The 26,693-nt window shown below is 43.9% G+C and overlaps 1 protein-coding gene across 13 annotated transcripts in view; it reads left to right on the top strand.

Moving 5' to 3' along the window:
* The window catches only part of LOC137370059 (lethal(3)malignant brain tumor-like protein 4), a 456,447-nt gene extending 432,919 nt beyond the window's left edge, over positions 1–23,528 (top strand). For 11 of the 13 annotated variants that reach the window (XM_068032126.1, XM_068032123.1, XM_068032124.1 and 8 more), the window contains 2 exons: positions 17,035–17,097; positions 20,495–23,528. In XM_068032126.1, the coding sequence (XP_067888227.1) occupies positions 17,035–17,097; positions 20,495–20,629 (198 nt within the window). In that variant the 3' untranslated portion in view covers positions 20,630–23,528. Of the gene's footprint in view, positions 1–17,034; positions 17,098–17,849; positions 17,932–20,494 lie in introns of those variants that run through there. The other 2 variants (XM_068032127.1, XM_068032128.1) reach the window with 2 other exon arrangements.
* Positions 23,529–26,693: the final 3,165 nt, after the last annotated feature.

The following is a 26,693-nucleotide window of genomic DNA, read 5'->3' as shown; positions in this document are numbered from 1 at the left end:
TGCTACAAATGCGATAACTGGAAATAATTGCGGCAGAAATTCATGGAGGTTTTAGATGGTGGGGCCTATGATTTTCCTCGGCATCTCCCCTGCCTTGCCTGCCACTGCTTGCTCCTTCTTTACCTGCCACAGGCAAATGATGATGGTGGTCAGGGCCTGAAGTCCCGGTGGATTTGCTGCTGTCTGTCACTTGCTGAGCCACCACATGGAAGGGGGCAATAGGAAAGTGTTGGTAAATATCCAAATGGAGAGTGACTTGTAACGATTTTTTCATCCTCCAGATGTCCCCAGAGACTTAGGTGGGAATTTTAACATGGAAGAGCTCATGGGATTCGGTGCAGGTGAGATGTTACAGTTGGCAAAATGCAAGACTCTGGAACCTAGCCTCAACCCACTGACTTCCATGTTTAACTCAAGCATTAGGCTGGTTGTGCTCCAACCCCTCAGTAACCGGCACATCCACGGATTTCCTGGGCTTCCTGAAACTCACCATTGAAGTCAAGACGAGAACACAACAGCAATTGACAGGGCTCATTAAAAGTCATGGAAATACTCCAATACTCAATGCTCACAGCTGCTTTCTTATCTACTCGTGGAAAGAGTTTGTTCACGGTACTTTTGCTGAGAGTTTACTTTCTACACTTGAGGTTTTCTGAATCAGATCAAGGTGGGCGGTGCTTTGGCTGCCTTAGATCGGACCTCAGATGAGCAGCACCAGCAGTAACAGCCTGCTGTTGACAGACCTGCAGCTGGACATCAGCAAGGGGAGCAGCAGAGGGGTGCATCTCACAGGAGGTACCACCCGCAAAATAGTGTATACAGGCCGATGCCGACTTTCCTTGACCTGTCAGAACAATGCTTCCAGAGGCTCAGATTGTCAAGTCGGGGACATCTGCAGCCTCCTTGAAGAAGACCTGCTCTCTGCTGGATCTGGTGGCCACACATTACCAGTGCTGTCAAAGCAACCACCGCTCACAACGTTTTTGCCACCAGATCCTTCTAGGACTCTAATGGAGACATATCCAGGATCTCCCAATCAGCAGCTCACAAATGCACAAGGCATTGTTGATTTGTTGTTTGCCAGGCCTTTGTCTCTGATGGTGCCAATGAGAACAAGCTGGTGCTCAGTTTTGCATCCCTATCTGGTTTCTCACATTCTCTGTGATGGATAGACAGATGGGGATGTGAGGAAGTGCATAGACAAGAGGGGTGGGTGTACCTGCAAGATAGGTTGGTATGAAGAGTGATGTGATGGAGTAGACTTGAGAAGGCAGAAAGAGGGGTGAGTTGATGCACACAACAGGATGTAGGTGAATGTGCCACCACTGTACTCCCCTTTCCTGCCCCGTTTAGAGATAACCCTTTAAAACTTGGCTGATGACACCTGTGAGAAACCCGACCAATGAAGCCCAGGAGCACTACAGTGAAAGCCAGGTGTTCACCAGGTATGTCATTGAATCAGAGAATCGTTACAGCACAGAAGGAGGCCATTTGGCATATCGTGTCCGCATTGGCTCTCTGAAAGAGCAATTCCCTCAATCCCATTCCCCTGCCTTCTCCCCACAACCCTGCGCATTCTTCCTTTTCATATAACTGTCTAATTCCCTTTTGAATGCTTCAATTGAATCTGCCTCCACCACTTTCTCAAGCAGCGCATTCCAGACCTTAACCACTTGCTGCATGAAAAGTTTTTCCTCATGTCACTTTTACTTCTCTTCCCAAATAGTTTAAATCTGCGCCCTCTCGTTTTCGATCCTTGCACGAGTGGGTACAGTTTCTCTCTATCTACTCTGTCCAGATCCCTCATGATTTTGAACACCTCTCAGCCTTCTCTTCTCCAAGGAAAACAGTCTTAACTTCTCCAATCTATCTTCATAACTGAAATTCCTCATCCCTGGAACCATTCTCGTGAATCGTTTCTGTACTCTCTCCAATGCCGTCACGTCTTTCCTCAAGTGCGGCGCCCAGAATTGGACGTAATACTCCAGCTGAGGCCGAACTAGTGTCTTCTACAAGTTCAACCTAACTTTATTGCTCTTGTACTCTATGCCTCCTCTATTAATAAAGCCCAGAAACTGTATGCTTTATTAACTGCTCTCTCAACCTGTCCTGCCAGCTTTAATGACTTATGCACAAATACGCCTAGGTCCCTCTGCTCCTGCACCCCCTTTAGAATTGTGCTCTTTATTCTATATTGTCTCTCCATGTTCTTCCTCCCAATAATTGAATAAGCAATTGGCATGCTCACAATGCGTTTCAGGTACCTGGACAAATCTGGAGGTGCCTTTCAGCACATACCAGCCAGGGTGTCCAGGAAGGTCATGCTGTAATGTGCTGTGAGGATTGGAGGTACAGGAGGAACAGGTTGCAGAGCACATATCATCTGCAGATGAATCCAAGCAAGAGGAAGGTGAAAACGTCAAAGTAGCCCTAGCTGCTTACATTGCTGCCAGGATGTCCTTATTAATACAATGTTCAGTTAGTTGCCACCGGTGGACTTATGTCAGAACCACATGCAGTGCCCACTCCTCACCCCCCCCACCTGCCATGCCACCCCAACGCCCCCATGTTACAGAGACAGCAGTCTTGAAAACAACTAACCACCTATTGCACATCTTTCATTGATCCTGTCAATTCATGTCTTCCCATTCATCAAAGCAACTGAAAACGTGAGTTGTCACCCAGCAATCAAAAATGAGAAACATGGGAAAGTGGTGTCAGGTAGTACATTTGGTATGATTCTACTAAACAACGGAAATTTAACACAACATTTTCTCATACATCCACGTGCATACCCTGGTGAACTACAAAGCCTCCTTTTTCTTACCACTCCTACTGGTGCAACCCTTGTGATTTCAGCAGATGTAGAGGCAAGCTGTTCAAATCCGTGTTCTGACTATTGAGATGCTCTTGGCTGACAACCTCTGGGTGTCAGAGCCCTTGAAGGCCCCGCAAAAGACTGCTCCACCTGTGCTAGTGCAGACTTGGGCATCAGAAAGCGAGGCAGCGCATGGGCTACTGACTGGAGGAGGGAGTAATGAAAGCGCATGAGTGGATTCCCCACTTCCATGTCCCTTTTTACCATCATCTATTTCATGGGCCAGCCACACTTCACTGGTACCACTGTGGTGATGAGTACTTTGGTGCAGGAAATATGGTAATGTCAGGCCAAGGCTAAGTTGTCTCATCCTATTCAAGGCACCAGACATGTTCTATCCAGAGTGTGCACTGCTGTGGTCAAGGCATGCATGGGCTCATTTGATAACTGCGATTGATGTTCCACAGAGTTGCCACTCTATCTGTGCTTGAAAACATTGTCACAATGCCCTGTGACATCAATGCACTCATGTTTGAACCGGAGTCCTCCATTCTTTCAGTGTTCTTGGAAAGGCAGTCAGCAAATTGCACATTTTCTGGTGCTTTTCAATGAATTTCCTTTTCACTGACCAAGGGGCCCCGGGGCTACAGCATTTGTGTCCAGCTCAGCAGAGCTTGAGAAGGACTGCATCCTCTGATGCAAACTCTCCACTGCTGTCCCTGCCACTACCATCTGCTCTTGCACACATGTGAAGTGTGAGTCACTAGGTGAAAACCCAACCACTTGTATATCTGGTCCCACCAAAGTGCAAGAATCTTAGCTAGTGCATGTTAAGCATGAGTCCTGTGGCAGTGCATCCTCAGAGGAACTCAGCTCCTCTGAGGATTCGTCATCCATGGACTCCTGCAGCACGTATAAAAGCCCCGTTGGAGAGAAAAGATATGAATTAGTACTGGCAAACTAAGAATGCTGCAACTTTATCATTATGAAGATGATCATATTTCACTATTGAAATAAAGTCAACATGACAATGTGTTGTATGATGTGGGTTGATATTTAATTTTGTCACTGGGTAGCTTTAATCTCCCTATCTCTGATTGCCAGGACTGCTGAGAAGCCACTGATCTCCAGCACTACTTTGTCAGTTTTGAAACCTATGGAGGGCTGCCTCCAGTTCCCCCCCCCCACCCCCCACCCCTCCCCCACCTTGTGTTTTGTGTTCTCTCCTCTGCAATCGGGACAAGAGCAGACCTGTGAGTGACTGCAATGGCATGCGTTCACCCGATGGGTCAGGGTGGCTATCAGGAAGAAGGAAGAAATTGCATAAGGATGAAGGTGACTGTCAGTGGTGGATAGACAGATGGGGATGTGAGGAAGTGCATAGACAAGATGGGTGGGTGTACCTGCAAGGTAAGCTGGTATGAAGAATGATGTGATGGAGTAGACTTGAGAAGGCAGAGTGAGGGGTGAGTTGATGCACACAACAGGATGTAGGTGAGTGTGCCACCACTGTACTCCCCTTTCCTGCGCCATTTAGGTCAGTAAACCACTTCCGGCACCAAATCCAAGAGCTTGCCAGTACGTTCCAGCTGCTGACCTCTCCCGCGACCTCCAACCATCCTTTCTTGGTTTCAGCTGCAGGTTTCTTCCTCCCATTGCTGGGAAGAGTATCTCTTTCCCACTCCTCACAGCTCCCAACAACATTTCAGGGAGGAGTCAGTAAAGCAGGCTACATTCTTTGAATGTCTCAGCTCCATTGTGAGTTTTCCTCTTCCTGCCAACTCTGACTCCTACAACTTGCATCTTTGAACTGCCCTTTTAAATACTAGAGTTGAGATTGTGTCATGTGGGTCCACATCACACCCACAGCTGTTGATTGGGCAGGAAACCCAGAATTAAAATAATAATGAGGTGGCTGCATTAGAAAACAACTGACAGATGTGCTGAACTTATTTCTAGGTTTCCCATGCGATATCAAAATCCCCGCTTTCAGCGCGTCTCCCACTTGATACCTTCGTCATTCAGTTGACTGAAATAGCTTTTGGGGCTGATTGCAGCCAATCAGAAAACAATACTTTCCATACCAACCCCAAATCAAAATAGGCAGTTGAACAAGGAGAAAAACTGAAAAAGTAAATTGTGAAATAATAATTTTTACTAGTTATAAAGTAATTATAAATACAAATAGAAGAGAGAAAATGGAGGTGCAACCATGTAAGGAAGGGCTAGGCAGGAAAGAAAAAGTGTTCAAAATTGGTATTTCATTTTTTCTGAAATCTGCATTTCTCCCGAAGGTACTGAATCATTGGATGTATGATTTCATGAACACCTACAGTCCTTCATTATCTTGCTTAATAGGTATTCTTTTGTGAAAGTCTACACAGTGAGCAGCAAAAGGTTATTTGACCATGTTGAATGTTTGCCTCAGCAGCTAATTTAATTTGCAGTGATAGTTGGTGCAAAATATATATATTTAAAAAGAGTGCTTTATAAGAGCCACTGGGAAAACTGCTATTCATCTGCTTGTATTCAAAGATGCTCCCAGGGATCTGAGCAAATGTTTAAATATATTTGTTCTATTCATACAATCACAGCTGGAGGTTAAGGAGTTCACTGACCTAGTTAGTTTCGCATTTATCATTGAATGCCAATCTGCTATTGATGGCCAACTAGATGCTTTCATTTTTGAAAACTCAAAAGATATTGGGGTTGGAATTCCTTGGTTCTTTTGGTCTGCCGTATAATTTGAGCAAGAGACTGGCAGAGCCTTTTCGAAAAACAGCAGAGATATATTGGATGTGCTGGGTCTTCGCCATTTCCAGGAGTTTTTTTTTTGGCTTGAAAGTGCCAGAAACTCCAGCTACCCCTTCAAATGTAAATAACAACATAGGTTCCAAGCCAGACTAAAACAATCTATCTGACGTTTTGAAGCAGGTGCTATATAGGATAGTATTATAAAGTAATATTAGGAGTAAAATTTATGATGCGCATAAGTGAATTTAAAGGCTGTGTTCATATTTTTCTGCTGTATTCAAATAGTTAACTTTTTTGAACCAACATGAATGACCATTGGCAGGTCCACAACTGTAACCCTGTTTTTAGATAAAGCAAGTATGTTTAATAATCTGGCATGATATGTAGAATTTGTTTTGAAAGCCATATTCTTTCATAAATTTACAATGCTGGTCTTAACTTTATTTCATCAGTATCGCAGTAACAATGACAAAACAAGCATATTAATTCTTGTAGTTTTGCTTCATTGAGAAACAAACAAGCCAACTAAACCCCAATTACAGTCAATAGTAAACTGAAAGCCATTGACTGTCGATGTCATGGCTTAAGACAGAAATGTTCTGCTACAAACATATCAGGAAGGTGGGAGGTAATTTGAATGCACAAAAACAGATGGGGTTGGAGCTGGTGGGCGACCAATTGCCCCTCAGGTGATCAATCAACTATTAAAACCTTTAAGGAGGCTGCATGTCACCATTTTTACAGGATTTCCATTTTCAACCCATGTTGGCCAGATTTTCCAGGGAAACCTAGCTGGTAAAAGGAGGTGAGAAGGGCTGGATTTTTAAAAAATTATTTCATGGGATGTGGGCGTTGCTAGCAATTTGTTGTCCATCCCTAAATACCCCTGAGAAGGTAGTGGTGAGCTGCGTTCATGAAGCACTGCAGTCCATGTGGTGTAGGTACACCCACAGTGTTGTTAGGAAGGGAGTTCCAGGTTTTTGACCCAGCAACAGTGAAGGAACTGCGATATAGTTCCAAGTCAGGATGGTGTGTGGCTTGGAAGGGATCTTGCAGGTTGTGGTGTTCCCATGCATCTGCTACCTATGCCCTTCCAGGTGGTAGATGTCACGGGTTTACAAGGTGCTGTCATAGGAGGCTTGGCAAGTTGCTGCGGTGCACCTTGTATATGGTACACACTGCTGTCACTGTGGTCCGTTGGTGGAGGGAGTGAATGTTTAAAATGGTGGATGAGGTGCCGATCAAGCTGGCTGCTTTGTTCTGGATGATGTCGAGCTTCTTGAGTGTTATTGGAGCTGCACACTTCCGGGCAAGTGGAGAGTATTCCAGCACACTTCTAACTTATGCCTTGTAGATGGTGGACAGGCTTTGTGGAGTCTGAAGGTGAGTTACTCGCTGCAGAATTCCCAGCTTCTGACCTGCTCTTGGTAACCATAGTATTTATATGGCAGGTCCAGTTCAGTTTCTGGTCAATGGTAATCCCCAAGATGTTGATGGTGGGAGATTCAGTGATGCTAATGCTGTTGAACGTCAAGGGGAAATGGTTAGATTCTCTTTTGTTGAAGATGTTCATTGCCTGGCACTTGTGTGGTGCAAATGCTATTTGCCACTTAACAGCCATGCCTGAATTCTGCCCAGGTCTTGTTGCATGTGGACACAGACTGCTTCTGTATCAGAGCAGTCATGAATGGATCCATCAGATAAGTGCCTTTGCAGCTCTGATTGTGGGCCAGGAGAAATGTACGGCGCAGAAGGAGGCCATTCGGCCCATTGGGTCCCTGCTGGCTCTTGACGGAGATATCGAGTCAGTCCTTCTCCCCCGCTCAATCCCCATAGCTCTGCAGGTCTATTTCTCTGAAGTGGCCACCCAACTTCCTCTTGAAGTCATTGATTGTCTCCGCTTCCACCACCCTTATGGGCAGCGAGTTCAAGGTCATTATCATCCACTACGTAAAAAAGTGCTTCCTCATATTTCTCCACTCCCCCCCCCCCCCCCCACCCCGGCATCTTTTGCCCAAAACTTGCAATCTGTGTCCTCTAGTCCTTGTACCATTAGTTTTTCCTTGTATAAGTTATCTAAGCCTGTCATAATCTTGTATGTTTCTATTAAATCTCCCTCAATCTCCTCTGTTCTAACAAGAACAAACTCAGCTTTTCCAACCTAACTCTGTAAGCAAAATCCTCCAGCCCTGGAATCATTCTGGTAAATCTCCTCTGCACCCTCTCAAGGACCTTCACATCCTTCCTGATGTGTGGTGACCAGAATGGGACACAATACTCCAGTTGGGGGATAACCACAGCGTTATACAGATTCAGAATACCTTCCCTGCTTTTGTACATAATGCCTCTATTTGTGAAACCCAAGATCCCGTATGCTTTACCAACCACCCTCTCAATATGTCCTGCTACCTTCAAAGATCGCTGTACATGCACCCCCAGGTCCTTCTGTTGCTGCACACGCTTTAGAACTGTGCCATTAAGTATATATTGCCTCTCCCTATTCCTTCCACCAAAATGCAACACCTCACACTTGTCAGTATTAAATTCCATCTGCCACCTGTCTGCCCACCCTGCTAGCCTATCTATGTCCTGTTGCAGGCAGTTCATATCATCCTCACTGTTTGCTGCACCTCCAAGTTCGGTGTCATCTGCAATTTTGAAATTCAGCTCTGTATTCTAAGATCCAAGTCATTTATGTATAGCAAAAAAAGCAGTGGTCCCAGCACTGACCCTAGATGAACACCACTGTCTACCATCCTCCAGTCTGAAAAACAACCATTTACTACGATTTGCTGTTTTCTGTCCTTAAGCCAATTTTTTTTTTATTCAACTGGACTCTGGCCCTCCTATTCCATGAGCCTCAATTTTGTTAAACAGCCTTTCATGTGATACCTTATCAAACACTTTCTTAAAATCCATACAGACAACATCCACCACCTGCCCTTCATCAACCTTCTCCATTACTTCATCAAAGAATTCAATTAAATTAGTCAAGCATGATCTGCCTTTAACAAATCCATGCTGGCTATCCTTAATTAACTCGAACCTCTCTAAGTGTCCGTTGATATTTTCCCTGATTATTGTTGCTAAAACCTTACCCACACCTGATGTTAAACTAACTGGCCTGTAGTTGCTTGGACTGTCCTTACACCCTTTCTTGAATAAGGGTGTCACATTTGCCACTTTCCAATCCTCTGGCATCTCCCCTGTATCCAGGGAAGATTGGAAGATTATGGCAAACCCTTCTGCTAACTCCCTTCCCACTTCCTTTAGCATCTTGGGATGCAAGCCATCTGAACCAGGTGACTTACCTACCCTAAGCAATGCTATCCTTTTTCGTGCCTCCCCCGTCTCAATTTTTATCCTATCCATTGCTTCTACTCCCTCCGCTTCTGCTGATATTTTGGCAGATTTCATTTCCTTAGTGAACACTGATACAAAGTACTCACTAAGTACATTAGCCTTGCCCTGTGCCTCTAAGCATATAGTACCCTCTTCGTCCCGAACAGGCACCACTCCACCTCTTATTACTCGCTTACTATTTACATGCTGGTAGAAGAACTTTAGATTCCCTTTTATGTTTCATCCAGGTCCAACAAGTTAACCGGTAAATACCCCCAACCATCACTGGACCCGCCACCCCACCCAATTATCGAGCCTCTCCGACTGTCCCCTAATCCCCCACCCCCCATCTCTCTCGCCCCAATCTCCAAATTTCCCCTGTCCATCTCTGCCCCCAATCTTTGATCACCTCGATTCTCTTTCTGAATGCCAGCTCCTCCCCTTCCAGCCCCCATCCCCCCCACCCCACAGAATCACCCCGACCCTCCCAACCACTCTGCATCCACATACCTTAGGGTGATCTCTTCCCCTCAACCAATTTATTTTCAGGGTCTGGATAAAACATTTACATTTACTTCCCTTTCTGGCCCCTATGTTAGCTGATATTGTTAACAGTTCCCCGTCCTCAGGTAATGTCCCTCTTCCCTTCAAATCTGCCATCATCACCCTTTTCCTCAAAAAACCCAGCCTTGACCCATCTGACCTTGCACGCTACCGCCCCATCTCCAGCCTCCCTTTTCTCTCCAAAGTCATTGAATGTGTTGTTACCTCCAAAATCCATGCCATCTTTCCTGAAGAAGGGTCACTGACCTGAAACGTTAACTCTGCATCTCTCTCCACAGATGCTGCCAGACCTACTGAGTATTTCCAGCACTTCTTGTTTTTATTCCATTTTTCCTACAACTCTGTTTGAATCCCTCCAATCAGGTTTCCGCCCCTTTGAAAGGCCCCTTATCCAAGTTGCCAATGTGACTGTGATCATCATGATACACCATCCCTCCTCATCCTTCTTAACCTGTCTGCAGCTTTTGACACAGTTGACCACACCATCCTTCTCCAATCCCTCTCTGCCATCCAATTGGTGAGACTACACTTACTTGGTTCCATTCTTATCTATCCTGTCATAGCCAGATAATCACCAGCAATGGCTTCTCTTCCCATTATTCTGCACCATTATTTCTGGAATTCCCCAAGGACATCATCTGAAAACACAGTGAGCTGAATTTTACCGCGGGTTTTGGGACCCTGACATCAGGACCAAATGGGGGTCCCAAGACCGCACTTTCCGGCAGCAGGACTGGCTCAGCGATTTTACAAAAAGAGGCCTTTTAATTGGCCGCCTCCAGGCGGGGTGTCCAATTAAGGATGGCAGGCAGGCTGCTGATGCTGCAGGCCAAATCAGAGGATCAGGCATCAAAGCCTCAGCAGCACCACCAGGAGAGGTGAGGGAAATTCCTCTGGGGGCCATGGTGGCTACCTTTTCTGCCCGCGGCCCACTCTTTGGGTCATGGAGCTTCTGGCTCCGATGGGTCCCAGGCTACCACAGGGAGGCTGTTTCCATGAAGCTGGCAGCCTTCCCAGGTGGCAGGAGGCAAAATTCCAGGGGCCCTGCTTAATGGCTCCTAATACGGGCCTTACTTATGGAATTCGGCTGTGCACCTCCGTGAACAGGCACTGATCATAACCCGGCCCTGCCTCCCGCCTGCCACTGGGAAACTTCCACAGTGGCGGGACTGTGTCAGGGAGCCATCTCGATACAACTCCATGCTATTATACAGGCCCCCACCACCACCATTCATGCTTTCATGCTATCCAGGGACTGGTAAAGTTCACCATGTACACTGATGACACCCAGCTCGAACTCACCCCACCTCTCTCGACCCCTGATTTGTCACATTGCTTGTCCAACATCCAGTAGTGAATGAGGACAAATTTCTTTCAACTAAATATTGGGCAGGATTTTATCCTGCTCTGGAGCGAAGGAGGCTGAGAGGGGACATAATAGAGGTACATAAAATTATGAGAGGCATAGATAGGGTAGACAGCCAGAGTCTGTTTCCCATGGTAGGGGTGACTAAAACTAGAGGGCATAGATTTAAGTTGAGAGGGAGGAGGTATAAAGGGGATCAAAGGGGTACATTTTTCACACAAAGAATAGTGGGTATCTGGAATGAACTGCCTGAGGAGGTGGTGGAGGCAGGAACAGTAGCGACATTTAAGAGGCATCTGGACAGGTACTTAAATGAGCAAGGCATAGAGGGATATGGAATTAATGCAGGCAGGTGGGATTAGTATAGATAGGCATTATGGTCGGCATGGACGCAGTGGGCTGAAGGGCCTGTTTCTATACTGTACGACTCTATGACTCTTGGAGACAGGAATGGAGGCAGGGGTCAACAAAATGACAAGGGGTGCCGTGCCCAATGTTGTCCTTGTCCCCTCCTCCTCTAACCAAAAAAAAGGACTCTGTTGTGTTGATAAGGTAAGCTTTTTATTTAAAAAGTTCTGTCCGTTGGATTGCTAACCGAACAAGTTCTGACATTTTTATTTTTGGTTTTTCAGTAGATTTGTTGGGAATTTAGAATAGTGGGAGTGGAGGTTAAGGCAGTTGTATGTTCCTCCTGCAGAATGTGGGAGGTAAGGGTCGCCAAGAGTGTCCCTGCTGACTGCATCTGCGGGAAGTGCACCTAACTCCAGCTCCTCGAGAACCGCGTTAGGGAGCTGGAGCTGGATGAACTTCGGATCATTCGGGAGGCGGAGGGGGTTATTGAGAGGAGTTATGGGGAGGTAGTCACACCTCAGGTAAAAGAAGTAGGTAGATGGGTTACCGTCAGGGGAAGGAGAGGGAACCAGCAGGCAGTGCAGGGATCCCCTGTGGCCGTTTCCCTCAACAACAGGTATACCGTTTTGGATACTGTTGCGGGGGACGACTTACCAGGGGTAAGTAATGGGGTACAGGTATCTGGCACAGAGTCTGTCCCTGTTGCTCAGAAGGGAAAGGGGAAGAGGAGCAGAGCATTAGTCATTGGGGACTCCATAGTTAGGAGAACAGATAGGAGGTTCTGTGGGAACGAGAGACTCACGGTTGGTATGTTGCCTCCCAGGTGCCAGGGTTCGTGATGTCTCGGATCGTGTTTTTGGGATCCTTAAGGGGGAGGGGGAGCAGCCCCAAGTCGTGGTCCATATAGGCACCAACGTCATAGGTAGGAAGAGAGATGGGGATTTAAGACAGAAATTCAGGGAGCTAGGGTGGAAGCTTAGAGCGAGAACAAACAGAGTTGTTATCTCTGGGTTGTTGCCCATGCCACGTGATAGCGAAGCGAGGAATAGGGAGAGAGAGGAGTTGAACACGTGGCTGCAGGGATGGTGCAGGAGGGAGGGTTTTGGTTTCCTGGATAACTGGGGCTCTTTCTGGGGTAGGTGGGACCTCGACAAACAGGATGGTCTTCACCTGAACCAGAGGGGTACCAATATCCTGGGGGGGAGATTTGCTAATACTCTTCGGGGGGGTTTAAACTAATTCAGCAGGGGGATGGGAACCTAAATTGTAGTTCCAGTGTACAGGATGTTGAGAGTAGTGAGGTCAGGGATAAGGTTACAAGGACGCAAGAGGGCACTGGCAAGCAAGAACCTGGTTTAAAGTGTGTCTACTTCAACGCCAGGAGCATCCAGAATAAGGTGGGTGAGCTTGCAGCATGGGTTGGTACCAGGGATCTCGATGTAGTGGCCATTTCGGAGACATGGGTAGAGCAGGGGCAGGAATGGATGTTGCAGGTTCCGGGATTTAGATGTTTCAGTAAGAACAGAAAAGATGGTAAAAGAGGGGGGGATGTGGCATTGTTAATCAAGGAGAGTATTACAGCGACAGAAAGGACGTTTGAGGACTCGTCTAGTATGGGCCGAGGTTAGAAACAGGAGAGGTGAGGTCACCCTGTTGGGAGTCTTTTATAGACCTCCAAATAGTTCCAGACATGTAGAGGAAAGGATAGCGAAGATGATTCTCGACAGGGGCGAGAGTAACAGGGTAGTTGTTATGGGGGACTTTAACTTTCCAAATATCGACTGGAAATACTATAGTTCGAGTACTTTAGATGGGTCAGTTTTTGTCCAGTGTGTGCAGGAGGGTTTTCTGACACAGTATGTAGACAGGCCAACCAGGGGCGATGCCACATTGGATTTGGTACTGGGTAATGAACCCGGCCAGGTGTTAGATTTAGATGTAGGTGAGCACTTTGGTGATAGTGATCACAATTCGGTTAGGTTTACCTTAGCGATGGGCAGGGACAGGTATATTCCGCAGGGCAAGAATTATAGCTGGGGGAAAGGAAATTATGATGCGATTAGGCAAGATTTAGGATGCGTAGGATGGGGAAGGAAACTGCAGGGGATGGGAACAATCGAAATGTGGAGCTTATTCAAAGAGCAGCTACTGCGTGTCCTTGATAAGTATGTACCTGTGAGGCAGGGAGGAAGTTGTCGAGCGAGGGAGCCGTGGTTTACTGAAGAGGTTGAAGCGCTTGTCAAGAGGAAGAAGAAGGCTTATGTTAGGATGAGACGTGAAGGCTCAGTTAGGGCGCTTGAGAGTTACAAGCTAGCCAGGAAGGATCTAAAGGGAGTAATAAGAAGAGCAAGGAGAGGACACGAGAAGTCATTGGCGGATAGGATCAGGGAAAACCCTAAGGCTTTCTATAGGTATATCAGGAATAAAAGAATGACTAGAGTTAGATTAGGGCCAATCAAGGATAGTAGTGGGAAGTTGTGTGTGGAATCAGAGGAGATAGGGGAAGTGTTAAATGAATATTTTGCGTCAGTATTTACAGTAGAGAAAGAAAATGTTGTCGAGGAGAATACTGAGATTCAGGCTACTCGGCTAGATGTGATTGAGGTTCACAAGGAGGAGGTGTTAGCAATTTTGGAAAGTGTGAAAATAGATAAGTCCCCTGGGCCAGATGGGATTTATCCTAGGATTCTCTGGGAAGCTAGGGAGGAGATTGCAGAGCCTTTGTCCTTGATCTTTGTGTCGTCATTGTCGACAGGAATAGTGCCGGAAGACTGGAGGATAGCAAATGTTGTCCCCTTGTTCAAGAAGGGGAGTAGAGACAGCCCTGGTAATTATAGACCTGTGAGCCTTACTTCAGTTGTGGGTAAAATGTTGGAAAAGGTTATAAGAGACAGGATGTATAATCATCTTGAGAAGAATAAGTTCATTAGCAATAGTCAGCACGGTTTTGTGACGGGTAGGTCGTGCCTCACAAACCTTATTGAGTTTTATGAGAAGGTGACCAAACAGGTGGATGAGGGTAAAGCAGTGGATGTGGTGTATATGGATTTCAGTAAGGCGTTTGATAAGGTTCCCCATGGTAGACTATTGCAGAAAATACGGAAGTATGGGGTTGAAGGTGATTTAGAGCTTTGGATCAGAAATTGGCTAGCTGAAAGAAGACAGAGGGTGGTGGTTGATGGCAAATGTTCATCCTGGAGTTTAGTTACTAGTGGTGTACCGCAAGGATCTGTTTTGGGGCCACTGCTGTTTGTCATTTTTATAAATGACCTGGAAGAGGGTGGAGAAGGGTGGGTTAGTAAATTTGCGGATGACACGAAGGTCGGTGGAGTTGTGGATAGTGCCGAAGGATGTTGTAGGTTACAGAGGGACATAGATAGGCTGCAGAGCTGGGCTGAGAGATGGCAAATGGAGTTTAATGCGGAAAAGTGCGAGGTGATTCACTTTGGAAGGAGTAACAGGAATGCAGAGTACTGGGCTAATGGGTAGATTCTTGATAGTGTAGATGAACAGAGAGATCTTGGTGTCCAGGTGCATAAATCCCTGAAAGTTGCTACCCAGGTTAATAGGGCTGTTAAGAAGGCATATGGTGTGTTAGCTTTTATTAGTAGGGGGATCGAGTTTCGGAGCCACGATGTCATGCTGCAGCTGTACAAAAGTCTGGTGAGACCGCACCTGGAGTATTGCGTGCAGTTCTGGTCACCGCATTATAGGAAGGATGTGGAAGCTATGGAAAGGGTGCAGAGGAGATTTACTAGGATGTTGCCTGGTATGGAGGGAAGGTCTTACGAGGAAAGGCTGAGGGACTTGATGTTGTTTTCGTTAGAGAGAAGGAGGAGGAGAGGTGACTTAATAGAGACATATAAGATAATCAGAGGGTTAGATAGGGTGGATAGTGAGAGTCTTTTTCCTCGGATGGTGAGGGCAAACACGAGGGGACATAGCTTTAAGTTGAGGGGTGATAGATATAGGACAGATGTCAGAGGTAGTTTCTTTACTCAGAGAGTAGTAGGGGCGTGGAACGCCCTGCCTGCAACAGTAGTAGACTCGCCAACTTTAAGGGTATTTAAGTGGTCATTGGATAGTCATATGGATGAAAATGGAATAGTGTAGGTCAGATGGATTCACAGGTCGGCGCAACATCGAGGGCCGAAGGGCCTGTACTGCGCTGTAATGTTCTAATTCTAATTCTAATTTTGTCCCGGGCAGGGAAGGCCGAGGATGACCTTCCCACCCCAGGCTAATTGTGTTCCTTAAGTGGCCAAGAAGAACCTGGCAGCCTCCTTGTGAGCTCGGGGTGAGGTGGGGGGGCGGGGGCAGTGGTCTCTCCTTTGGGAACAATGTATGACTGCCAGAGGACCACCCCAGAGGCGAAATTCCTCCAATTCTGGCTTCTTACGCATCCTCGATTTTAATCACTCCAACATCAGTTGCATAGGCCTTAAGCTCTGAAGCTCCCTATCTAAACCTTTCCACTTTTCTATTTATCTCTACTCCTTAAAACCTAGACCTTTGTCCAAGCTTTTGGCTGTCTGCCTTAATATCTCCTTATGATGCGTTGAGTCAAATTTTGTCTGGTAATGCTCCTCTGAAGCACCTTGAGATGTTTTACTAAATTAAAGGCGCTATATGGGTGTAAGTTTTTGCTGCTAACTGCAAGGAAAACTTTCTAGCAGATGCCAAACATGATGTAGCTTGCAGTGTCTTTGTCCTTGACTCAGTTTTGCAATCTACATGTTAATCCAGAAAAGATTAAAGTAAAGGGTCAGTCAGTTGTTTGCATAGAATTACATAGAAAAATACTGGCAAGCTTTGGCCAGAGATTCTAAGCAGGCCTCGATTTACATTCTGATGAGAGCAAGACGAGCAGCACCAAAAGGAGGAAGTACCATATGGAGCTGTAGCATCAAGAAGACAACAGAGGAGGAAGGTTACAGACATCGTTACTGCCCCAACAAGGTATGTAGGCCCAGAGTTTTATACCTGCATTTCTCAAAGGAGCACTCCATAAGGAGGCTGTGCTTTTCCAGGGAGGGTGTCACAGAGTTCTGTCTTCTCCAGCAAGACCAAAGTCACACCTGCCACTGCATTGTCTATTGCAATCAAGGCTACTGCAACACTAAACTTCTTTGCCTTTGGTTTTTTCCAGTCTGCAGCAAGGGATATCAGCAACATTAGTCAGCATGCAGTTCACTTTTGCATTAAGCAGGTGACTAATGCCTTGTTCAGCGTGTTCTCCATGAACAAATCAAAACAGCAGGATAGGGCTCTGGGATTCATGTAGGTTGCAGACTACCCCAAGTGCAAATCAGCATTGACTGCACACATATTGCCAAGCTGGCTTTCTGGTGCCAGGGTGGACATTGGCTGAGAGTGACAAAGGTGCAAACATGCCGTTTCCTGAGAGGTGTCAGTCATGGCTCAGTGGTAGCAGCCTTGCCTCTGAGTCAGAAGGTCGTGTTCAAGTCCCACTTTAGACACGAGCACAAAATCTAGGCTGATACTCCAATGCATTACTGAAGGACTGCTGTATCGTTGGACCTTCCATTTTTCGGATGAGGTATTAACCCGAGACCCTGCTGCCTTTTCTATGGCACTATTTCGAAGTAAAGGGTTTTTCCCTCCCAGTGTCCTAGCCAATATTTATCCCTTAACCAACACCTTAAAACAGATCATCTGGTCATTGTCACATGGTTATTTTGGGACTTTGCTGTGTGCAAATTGGCTGCCACGTTTCCTGCATTATAACAGTGACCACATTTCAAAAATACTTCATTGGTTGTAAAATGCTTTGGGATGTATTATCTCAAAATGCGTTCTTTTTTGTTATATATTTCAGGTAGCAAACTTTGTTCAGACTCTCCCTGGTTGTGGAGAACAGGCAAAGATCTTTAAAGATGAGGTAAGAAATAATGAAACATCCATCTGGAATTTCACAGACTGTAAATCTTAAAATAATTGGATCACTTTATATCATAATACTGAGCAGGCGTGGTTGCTGTAATATTCTGATGGGGAGTTCCAGTATAAGCCAGAGTGACACCTCTTAATTTGACTTTCTCATCGAAGATATTACTTATTATAAAGATGTAAACAAGAATGTATTTTAGTTGCAAGTGTGACTGTTTTTCTATTTGTACCTTCATTTTAAGCATTGATTACAATTTGTAATCAGATCATTTTAACACCAAGAGCCTTGCACCATTGGGAACAGCACTTGGAAATCAAAGCATAAAGGAACAAAACAAAATGTCAGACCACACATTCTCCTAGCTGTCAGAAACATAAATTTATACTTCCTATATATGATTATATACATAGTGTAGCATCAGCTGATATTTAATTAAGAAATCTAAAATACATTTTCCAAGTCTTCACTTGCAGCAATTACATAAAACACTACAAGTGAGGATCAGAAAATCGTGGCAGCACTTGGTACTTTGCCAAAGTGACTTCCAGTTACCTGGCTTGCACCAGGTGAGGACAAGGAAAATCTTTCTAAATCCAAGTTTAGACTGGGATGTGCATGTTCCGATGGATTTTTTGAGTCAAAATACTTTGAGTGGTAACAATGCCATGTGTCATAATTGTGTGTAAACGATTCAGAATTCATCAGCTGTTCTTAACCTTTTTTAATACCATTCATTTATGTAGGTGAGTGTGGAAGTGTGGGGAATAAAAGCTGTGAGGCCAGAGACAGCAGGAGGACTGAAATGATTGTGAGGAAATATGTGGGCACATACAAATGTCTGTTGCAATTCAGATCATTGGATTTATTTTAGTAACTACTATACCTATAAACTTGTAGCAGAAAAATAGGATTTTCTGCAGGATATATGGGATTTAACTTAAAGTCTGTTGTGTTATTCTAGATTTGGACTGGATAGATCATTTGGCAGACAGAAATGCCCCTTCCAAATACCAAAAGTAAAGATTGTTTTATATTCAGAATTTCTCATTTCGGAACAATTTTCTTCCCCATCTAATATGCAACTGTGTCCCGGAGCTGAATTTTTAGGCCCCATTGAAGGCAGGTATGGAGGCAGGTGGTGCATAAATTTGCACTGCCAGCCGACGTGCCATTTCCCTGACTCCATCCCGCCCCAGGGCCATTTTCCCAGAGGTGGGATGGGTGTGAAATGGCAGCAGGACTACTCAACCATAAGTGGCGGGTAGCCAATTGACCTCGTTAAAGGCCTATTGTCGGTGAATAGTGTAGCTGACTGGAGGCGGCCCCCCAGCAGCAGTCGGGAGTGGGAGCAATGCTCCAACCAGGCATAGAGGATCTCCCTGCCTGCCTGGCTTCAGCTGCAACCACAGGCTGTCCTGTGGAGGGACTGCCCCTTCACAATGGTGGCCCAGCTGCTGAGGCTATTTAATAAGTTTAAGTTAAAGAAAGTTTGGACAGAGAGCGCCTCCATCTTTGGGCGTCCTCTCCCTCACTTACCTGGAAAGGTATCTTGCTGCTTCTTCGGTGCTGAAGAGTCTCGTATTGGCCCTCCTACTTCAGGAGCCCGCCTACCATCCTTAATTGGAATGTGAGTCAGCCCTCTGGCCATTAATTGGCCAACTTGGAGAAAACATTAGCCGGGTGACTGTTCCCCACATCAATGCAAGCATCTGACCCCCATTTGACCATGATGGCAGGGTTCCGAAGACTGCAGGGAAAATCCGAGCCCTGATTTTAGCATATATAGAAAGAGTCATTCTGTGTTCCATCAAGAAAATATTAAGGGCTATCTCAGTGAGTAATTTTCACCTTCATCCTTTGAGCAGTAATCTGGCAGCTGGCGTATTATTCACTAGTTGTTGTACCCTTCCAATTTCATCCCATTGGAATTTTGCATTGGGTGGTCAATATACTTCACCAGATTGCTGCCCAAAGGGTGATGGTGAAAATCATCCCCAATGAGTCACTGGGGACGCCTTTAGTATTTCCTTGATGGAACAGAGAAAGACTCTTACTCAGATATCAAATTTTAATTAGTTTACTATCTATGTTAGCTATCTTACTATATACACTTTAACCAGACAGTCAAAATTACCTCAGTGGGTTTAAGCACTGAGTGGCTGAACCATACAGATCCGGAACAGTCCCAGGTTCAATCCCTGGTCTATACTGCATATAGCCAAGACTCTGATAGAGATGTTACATTTGGCCTCAGCACATGAGAGAAAGTTAGCTATGGCTGCAATTCCTTATTGCTATCATGCTGGAAGTGCATGTGTGAGATCGCTGTTATGCCTTCAGTGGTCAAGTGCACACATTAATCACCACTTAAACAATGTACTGAAAAGAGCACCCACAGCCAGTGAGTGAAACTGTGCCCCTCCATGGAGTCAATGCCTTCACAAAAGTAAAGCAAATTGGTCAGGAAACAAAAAACACTGGAAGCACCAAGGCTATTTTCCACTTAATGACTATTTACAAATCATTAAGATAAATATTGCAACAATGTGTTTTCATGACAATGTGATATCATTATCTGTTCAATGTATAATATAAAATGTGAAGTTTTGTGAGATTATTGGATTTCACCGAATTATCTATCTGACTTTAATGTTGCTGAAATGATTGAGTCTGTTGACTTGCATTTATGACTACAAAAGCCCCAATTAAGAATAATTTTGGTGTGTGGGTTTAATTGCCCAGCAATAAATCTAATAGGTAAAAAAGATAGGATTTCATTGAATTCCTTTGTATTATGTAAAACTGTTCAATTGAATTACTTAATTAATAGCACTTTTTAAATTTACTTCTCTGAGAGAGGATACACCAATAGAGAATATGTGCCGTAGCTAGCAGGAAGATTATAATAAATACCTCCACAAATAAGGCTGACACAAGTGACTGAGTTCTCACCAGCAACACAGGAAAGGACCATGTGAAAGGTGTAAGGGAGCTAAGTTAAGCAGGCCTCAATATCACTCAATTTCTTCTTTCTCCCAGACAGATTCTTTTCCATTCGGATCTATCACAAAATGTAAAATGGACTCATTAAGGCCCAAAATTTTATTTAATTTGTTGAGATAGAACCATAGAAAAATTACGGCACAGAAGAAGGCCATTCAGCCCGTCGTGTCCGTGCCAGCTGGAAAAAAACATTCCCTGAGTACTGTGTTGAAGTGTCAGGTTAGAATGTCCCTTAACAAAAAATTTACTTGTAGCAATTGCATTTGACATATCAAGATACATTTACAAATAATGGCTCACAATATGATCAAGGAAGAAAACCTATTTTAATTTTAATTAAATTAGATATGTTGTTTTCACCAGCAACTTTTGTTTTGTTTTACAGCAGATTGATGGAGAAGCATTTCTTTTGCTTACACAGATGGACATAGTCAAGATCATGAGCATCAAATTAGGCCCAGCCCTGAAGATTTATAACTCCATTCTAATGTTTAAGAATTCTGAAGATAATTTGGAATAGACATTGAGGATTGAAAAAGGCAGCTGCAAGGTGATGCTATTCTTTTCTGCCAACTACCAATAAAATGAATCGCTAGTCATGTTGAATGGCACATTAAACTGTAGATCAATTAAACAGCAAGATTAACAGGGTATACTGAGATATTCTGAGATATTGTTGATTTAAACAAGTTTCAGTTATAAATGCTTGTTAATAAAATATGGTGAAGTCATTAAAATGTGTAGTAGTAGAAGATGAAGATACATTTGGAAGTTGCACTTGTATAGTAGATATGTAATACATTTCACACGCAATTGAGATGAAATTACAATTTTACAACATGAAAAATTAAAAACAATAGAGTTGGGCAAAAGTAGTTGTCTACCTGTGAGATAACGTTTAAAGTATAAAATGGATCTACGCACTTTAAAGGTGTTGAGTATATGGATGTTACCAAAAGCTTGGAGCATCGCGGGAGATAATCTACAAACAGAGCACAATAAATCAATCATGTTCGAGTATATATTGACATAAGCTAAAATTGCATATAGGCTTTTCAATCACAACTATAAGCATACCTTTATCTATCTTTGGATGTGTTTAGGTAGTGAAATACCTTTGCAAATATAGTTGATTGTTTATACCATAGCTCGTAATTTTAGGTCAGTTTTTTTTATGCACATTTTATTGCTACGTATGATCATGTGACCAAGAATTCAGAAATTTGCTGCTAGCTGAGTAAATTGGTCCTCCCTATTGAGTGTAGGCCAGCATCTCTCAGAGCATCTCTTCCCTCTGGTATTGGCACTCCAATACACATAGAACAATGATCAGCCATGTTAGCAGAACACTGCAAAAGTTCTTGCATCCTCTTCCACACTTTCTCCCCACAATACAGACATAAGCCACTCTCTTCCCCATACACACAAACAAAATTTAAAATCTTTACTTCTAAAATACTGTGAACTATGGCACAAACCAAAAATACATCTGAATGCTATTAAATGCATTACTTATCCAATAAGCTGACCTGAGAGAATAATGCAAGAATTGACTTTTCTTAATCATGCATTGTGCTGTCTGTGTGATAAACATAATTTTTAGCGGAATTGTAGCTTGTTTCCTCCCCACATCTGCAATTCATATCTGTGGGAGAAAGCAATATTGCAGAGACTCAGAAGGTGGATGTACCATACTGAGTTCATAACTTATGAAACTCTGCTGTTCTTGTGTTCCATGGAGCTTTATTACAGTTTTCATAACCTAATCATTGTGAATTCCTAGGGTATTGAAAACTTACTCGTCAAGTAACACAGTGCACCATTGCCATAAGTAATAGGTGCTCCAAATGGGCCGTGGCTCAATAATTTTTTTTTTAGAAACAATAGTGTTTTGAAGTGATGGAAACATGCTATAGGGGCATGTTGCTTGTTTTTATGCAGTGGTTACTTTTGGATTTGTAGTATCAAGTTCTAGGGCTTTGCTGTTTTGTATATTATGTTTTTAGTGTAATTAACAATACATTGCACTTGATGTATTTTTATTTATGTTTGCACAGAATTTGATCATTCCAAAATGTTATACTTTAACCTAAAAAAAAAGGTTTTCTGTGATGTATAAGGTGTTTTATTATGTATTGTATAAGTAATATATACAATATCTACAATGGGTTAGGGCATGCTTATTCTTAAAACTAAAGGTTGTTATAAATTGAAAATGAACTTACAAAGATAGAACATTGATTTTAAAAATAAATGTTTTACAGAGCAGGAATGCAATATGGTGCATATAAAACTCTGGCATAATTTAGTGATTTTCTAGATCATGAATCAACTACACAACCTCTCCTTCAGCTAGCCTCAGTGTTTGTTTGTTAATAGCTCATGATGTAGGGCAGAGCCAACATTGTTGTAGCTTTTGTTTAAATTATCCAGAAGTAAGTAGGACTTTGAGAGAGCCGAGGTACAAGAAGGAGCTTGATGAATAGGTTTGATTTGTACTTTTTCAAAATACAGCCCATGGAGTAAAAAAAAGACCAGTTTAAACAGTAGCATCTATTTTTGTGGAAGACCCATTTTAAAGTTTTTATTTTAAAAAAAAACAAAAATGGATGTGATTCTGAAAAAAGTTTTGTACGTTAGTTTTCTTCCTTCGCATCATCTAGAACAGAAAGTTATTTCTCTGACTCAGAATTTGTGCCTTGACATTTGCTGTGGAATTTGGCAACTAAAGAAACAACTTATAAAATCATTGAGATTTGACCAAATTATTTCTTTTTAGATACATCAGGAGATGTGATGGATATAAAATACAGAAATAATAGATTTGGCCACATAAAACATCAATTACTAAATACCATTTACCAGAAGTATAAAGCAGGCATCGCTGGATTTTATACCTAGGAAGGTTTTTTTTTAAACAATGACAGAGCGCATCTTTTATAAAGTTTATATGATATACAGTAACTGATGTGACAACCAAAAGATACTTCTGCTTTAACATCACCAGCGACTATATATTACCCTTCAGTATTGGTGCTGACAACAAAGGCTTCAACAAAAAACCTCAAATGCTTCAACTTACATGGTTAAGAAGAGATGGTAAAATGACATTGAATGGTTTTTATACTGTGACTGAATAAAATTGTCATTATTAATAATTCACATTTTTCCCATTCAGTGAACACAGAGCCATAAACTTTAATATACTGTACTACTAAGTCCAAAACTTCTCAATTCATGGAAAGAGTTTGTTATATTTGTTACACGGTGTTTGTTAATTACATATTTAAATGTTGAAATACCTTATTAAAAAAAGTTAACTGTTTTGCAGGGAATGTTTAAAAATAATTTCTCTTATTCTGGCATGCTGTATGTTTCCTTCAATTGGATACTATTTTTAACTGTGATGTTTAACAAAGTGAGCTTGTAAATTTTTTAAATAAAGTTGTTAAATTCAGACTTCCTACGATGCTCTGATCTCCTTTCCATGGGTGTGCCAGTTTTAACTGATCATGTAAAACACAAAAAGATAGCTTAGAGGAATCGATGTCCAGCTTCACAGTTTATGCATCTGAGTGAACAAAGACTTTGGCCGTGAAATTCCACAGGGTTGTTGGTCTTCTGCCATTAATCTGAAGGTATACTATCTGAAGAAGTGCCAGAGAAATGACATAAATAGCTGTTTCTCCTAGGGTTCTGCTGAGAGACTGAGAGAATACCTATGGAATTTCAGAGTCTTTATTTATTTATTTTCTTCCTGCCTCTCTTCCAAAGGTGTTTCTCATGCTGAGCACCAGCCACCCTCCATTACCTCAACCAAGTGCCTATACTTTAGTAGCCTAGACAGTGAATGTCAGCAGGTTATTTTACCAGGAAGAGTATCACAAATGGATCTGATCCTGGTCCTCGCCCAGTATCCAGACAATGCTCTCTTGCAGTTGGAGATAATGAATAGTAATCAGAGGTCAATGATAATGTCCCTACTGCTGCTCCAATTAAAATCAGCTAAGTCACCACAATACTGGAACCTTCTCGAGTCTATATCTCACTTCCAATAGTTCACTAACCAACTGAATCGTCTTGTATACATGTGCCTGTTCTAGTGAAAAACTAAACCTAAAAAGTCCACCAGCACAACTGATCTGTTAGAAGTGTAATGGGGCAGGATGCCCACCTGTCCTCACCCAAGATGCAGTCTCAAATCCCCATAGTCTCTTGTTGCTCCATTGGTAATTGCACAGGCTGGTCTGGCCAAACATTTCTCTGACCCAAACATACACTGCTGCGACTCCTTGACTTTCAGAGCCCAAGTTAAAACAGCTGTCAATCTCACTCAGATTGATTACCATTTAATAAGAAATTGGAAGCCTCACATATAATCATGTACTTTAAGTATATATACTGCATACAGATATACTTACTGCTGGTCATATAGGTGACATAACTGCTGGGATTTCTGGGTGAGTACAGGATGCTGCCAGATCTGCCCCTGAAATAAAATCGGGATGGATATCAAGTGGAAATTCGTTCAGCTACAAGTCCATCAAATTTTTGTTCCATTATTCATCTGAATTGCAAAGTAGGCCATCCACTGACAATATTAATAGGGAGATGCCACTAAACTAAATTGATTTGTAAATATACACTCAGAGCAGTAGATACAAAAGACTAGCTCAAGCAATTAATGGGCAATTTTGTGCCTCAGGACAATCTAATAATTTATAGTCAATAGTCTTTAAAAGGAAATGGCCATTTTTTAGGTATGGAGTTTACCAGTGACAAATTAGAAAAAGAATCAGTAAATTAAAAAAGGGTTCTGTTCTAAAAGTCCAAATGGTCAAATGACATCTCTTTAATACCTCAATAATACTTTGTCTGTTTTGTAGAATATGTAAGAATCCTGACTTTTTCCTACATTATTCTAATAATTGATAGCAATTCAAGGTCAGCCCACTTGAATTCTTCTGGCTGGAATTTTACAGGCCCCAACAAGCGAGGGGGGGCCTAAAATTGAGTGGGAGGTGGGGGGGATTGTTCCTGACCCCCCTCTCCCACCCCGCTGCAATTTTACGTGGGGCGGTGGCAAGAAATGGCCTGCCTGCCCCCAGGCCAATCAAGGCCCTTAAGTGGCCAATTAACTACCACTTAAGGGCCTCCTCCCACCGCCACGGGTATCTTACCCTCGGCAGGCAGATGGCAAAAGCCCTAAGAACACCACCAGGTAAAACCAGGTGGCCCTTTTTGCGAGCTGGGGGGGGGGGTCTTCCTGAGTGGGCACCCTGTGCCCTACAGAGAGCAGCCCCCAAAACCCCAACTGCCCCCAATGCACGACACTTCCCCCCCCCCCCCCAACCCTCACTCGACCAACCTCACCGGGGCCGGCCGAGCATCCCCAGCAAGGCCCTAAAAACTTTCCTGAGTTCTGCTGCTATCTTTCCTGTTGCCTCTGATTGCTGGGTGTAGTTCCAGCAACGGCCACCAGTCTTGGTGGCACTGCTGGGACTAAGAGCTGCCAGCCCGCTGATTGGCCGGCAGCTCTATTAGGCAGGACTTCCTGCCTCAAGGAGGTGGAAGTCCCACCCAAGACCACTTAAGGGCCTGGGGAGCGAAAAATCCCAGCCTGGTTCTATAGGGCCGGCGGAGGCGGGCTCACCACCAACTTGTTGGCCATTGAGTGGGACCTCCCACCCAATGTAAAATTTCAGCCACAGTGTTCAAAATTGTAAACAATTTGAGCTGTTCACTGTCTATAAATAATGTGATCAATTTTCGCCACGGAGACCGGAAACAGAAGCCGGGTTTATTTTCATAGAGGTGAGCCCTTAATTGATATGGAGATGGGCCTCCTGTCCACTTAGAGCCAGTGGGGCGGAAATGGAGGTGGATCAGATGAAGTGTAGGATTCATTTAGACTCCCACGGCAGTCACCACTGGGGCTGCTGGTTGTCCTAAGAGAGAAATCTGCTGATTGTGCTAAAGCCTTCCACAGCACCAGAGGGAAGCGAGATGTCAAAAGAGAGCTGGAAGCCTAGCACCCAGGGCAGGGCTGTCCCTCGCTTCATTAATGCCAACCTAAATTCAATGTTGGAGGCGATGAGGTAAAGGGGGATAGTCCTCTTCATGGAGGGTGGCAAGGGGAGGAAGCCATTTCATCTTGCAGCAGGGGCACCTTTCTGTCCAGTATCATTTCCTTCTGCCTCCACTTCCTCCTCCTCCTCCTCCTCTCATCTCCTGCTGCTCCTCTCTTCCTCTGATGGCTGTCTCCTGCCAGAGCCTCACCATCCTCAAGGCCCCCATCTCTCTGGACGGCCATATTTATGGAGAGCACAGCAGACCACCACAATGACCGAGACCTTTACAGGAGGGTATCAGAGAGCACCACTGTCCGTCTGGTACAGGCATCAGAATGACAGCTTCAGAAGCCGGATGGTCTGTTCAATGGTTGTCCTAAGCAGGAGGCATCGGATGTATCGCCTCTGTGCCTTTGTTTGGGGCTTCCATAGAGGGACGAGTAGCCATGTCTTCAAGAGACGTCTTGTCCCCTAGGAGCCATCCACACACTTTAAGGGTTGGAGTGAAGATTT

Source organism: Heterodontus francisci, chromosome 5, assembly GCF_036365525.1.
Source record: "Heterodontus francisci isolate sHetFra1 chromosome 5, sHetFra1.hap1, whole genome shotgun sequence".
Lineage (NCBI taxonomy): Eukaryota > Metazoa > Chordata > Chondrichthyes > Heterodontiformes > Heterodontidae > Heterodontus > Heterodontus francisci.
Note: the sequence above shows the minus strand (reverse complement) of the source record. Positions and strands in the feature narration are given on the sequence as shown.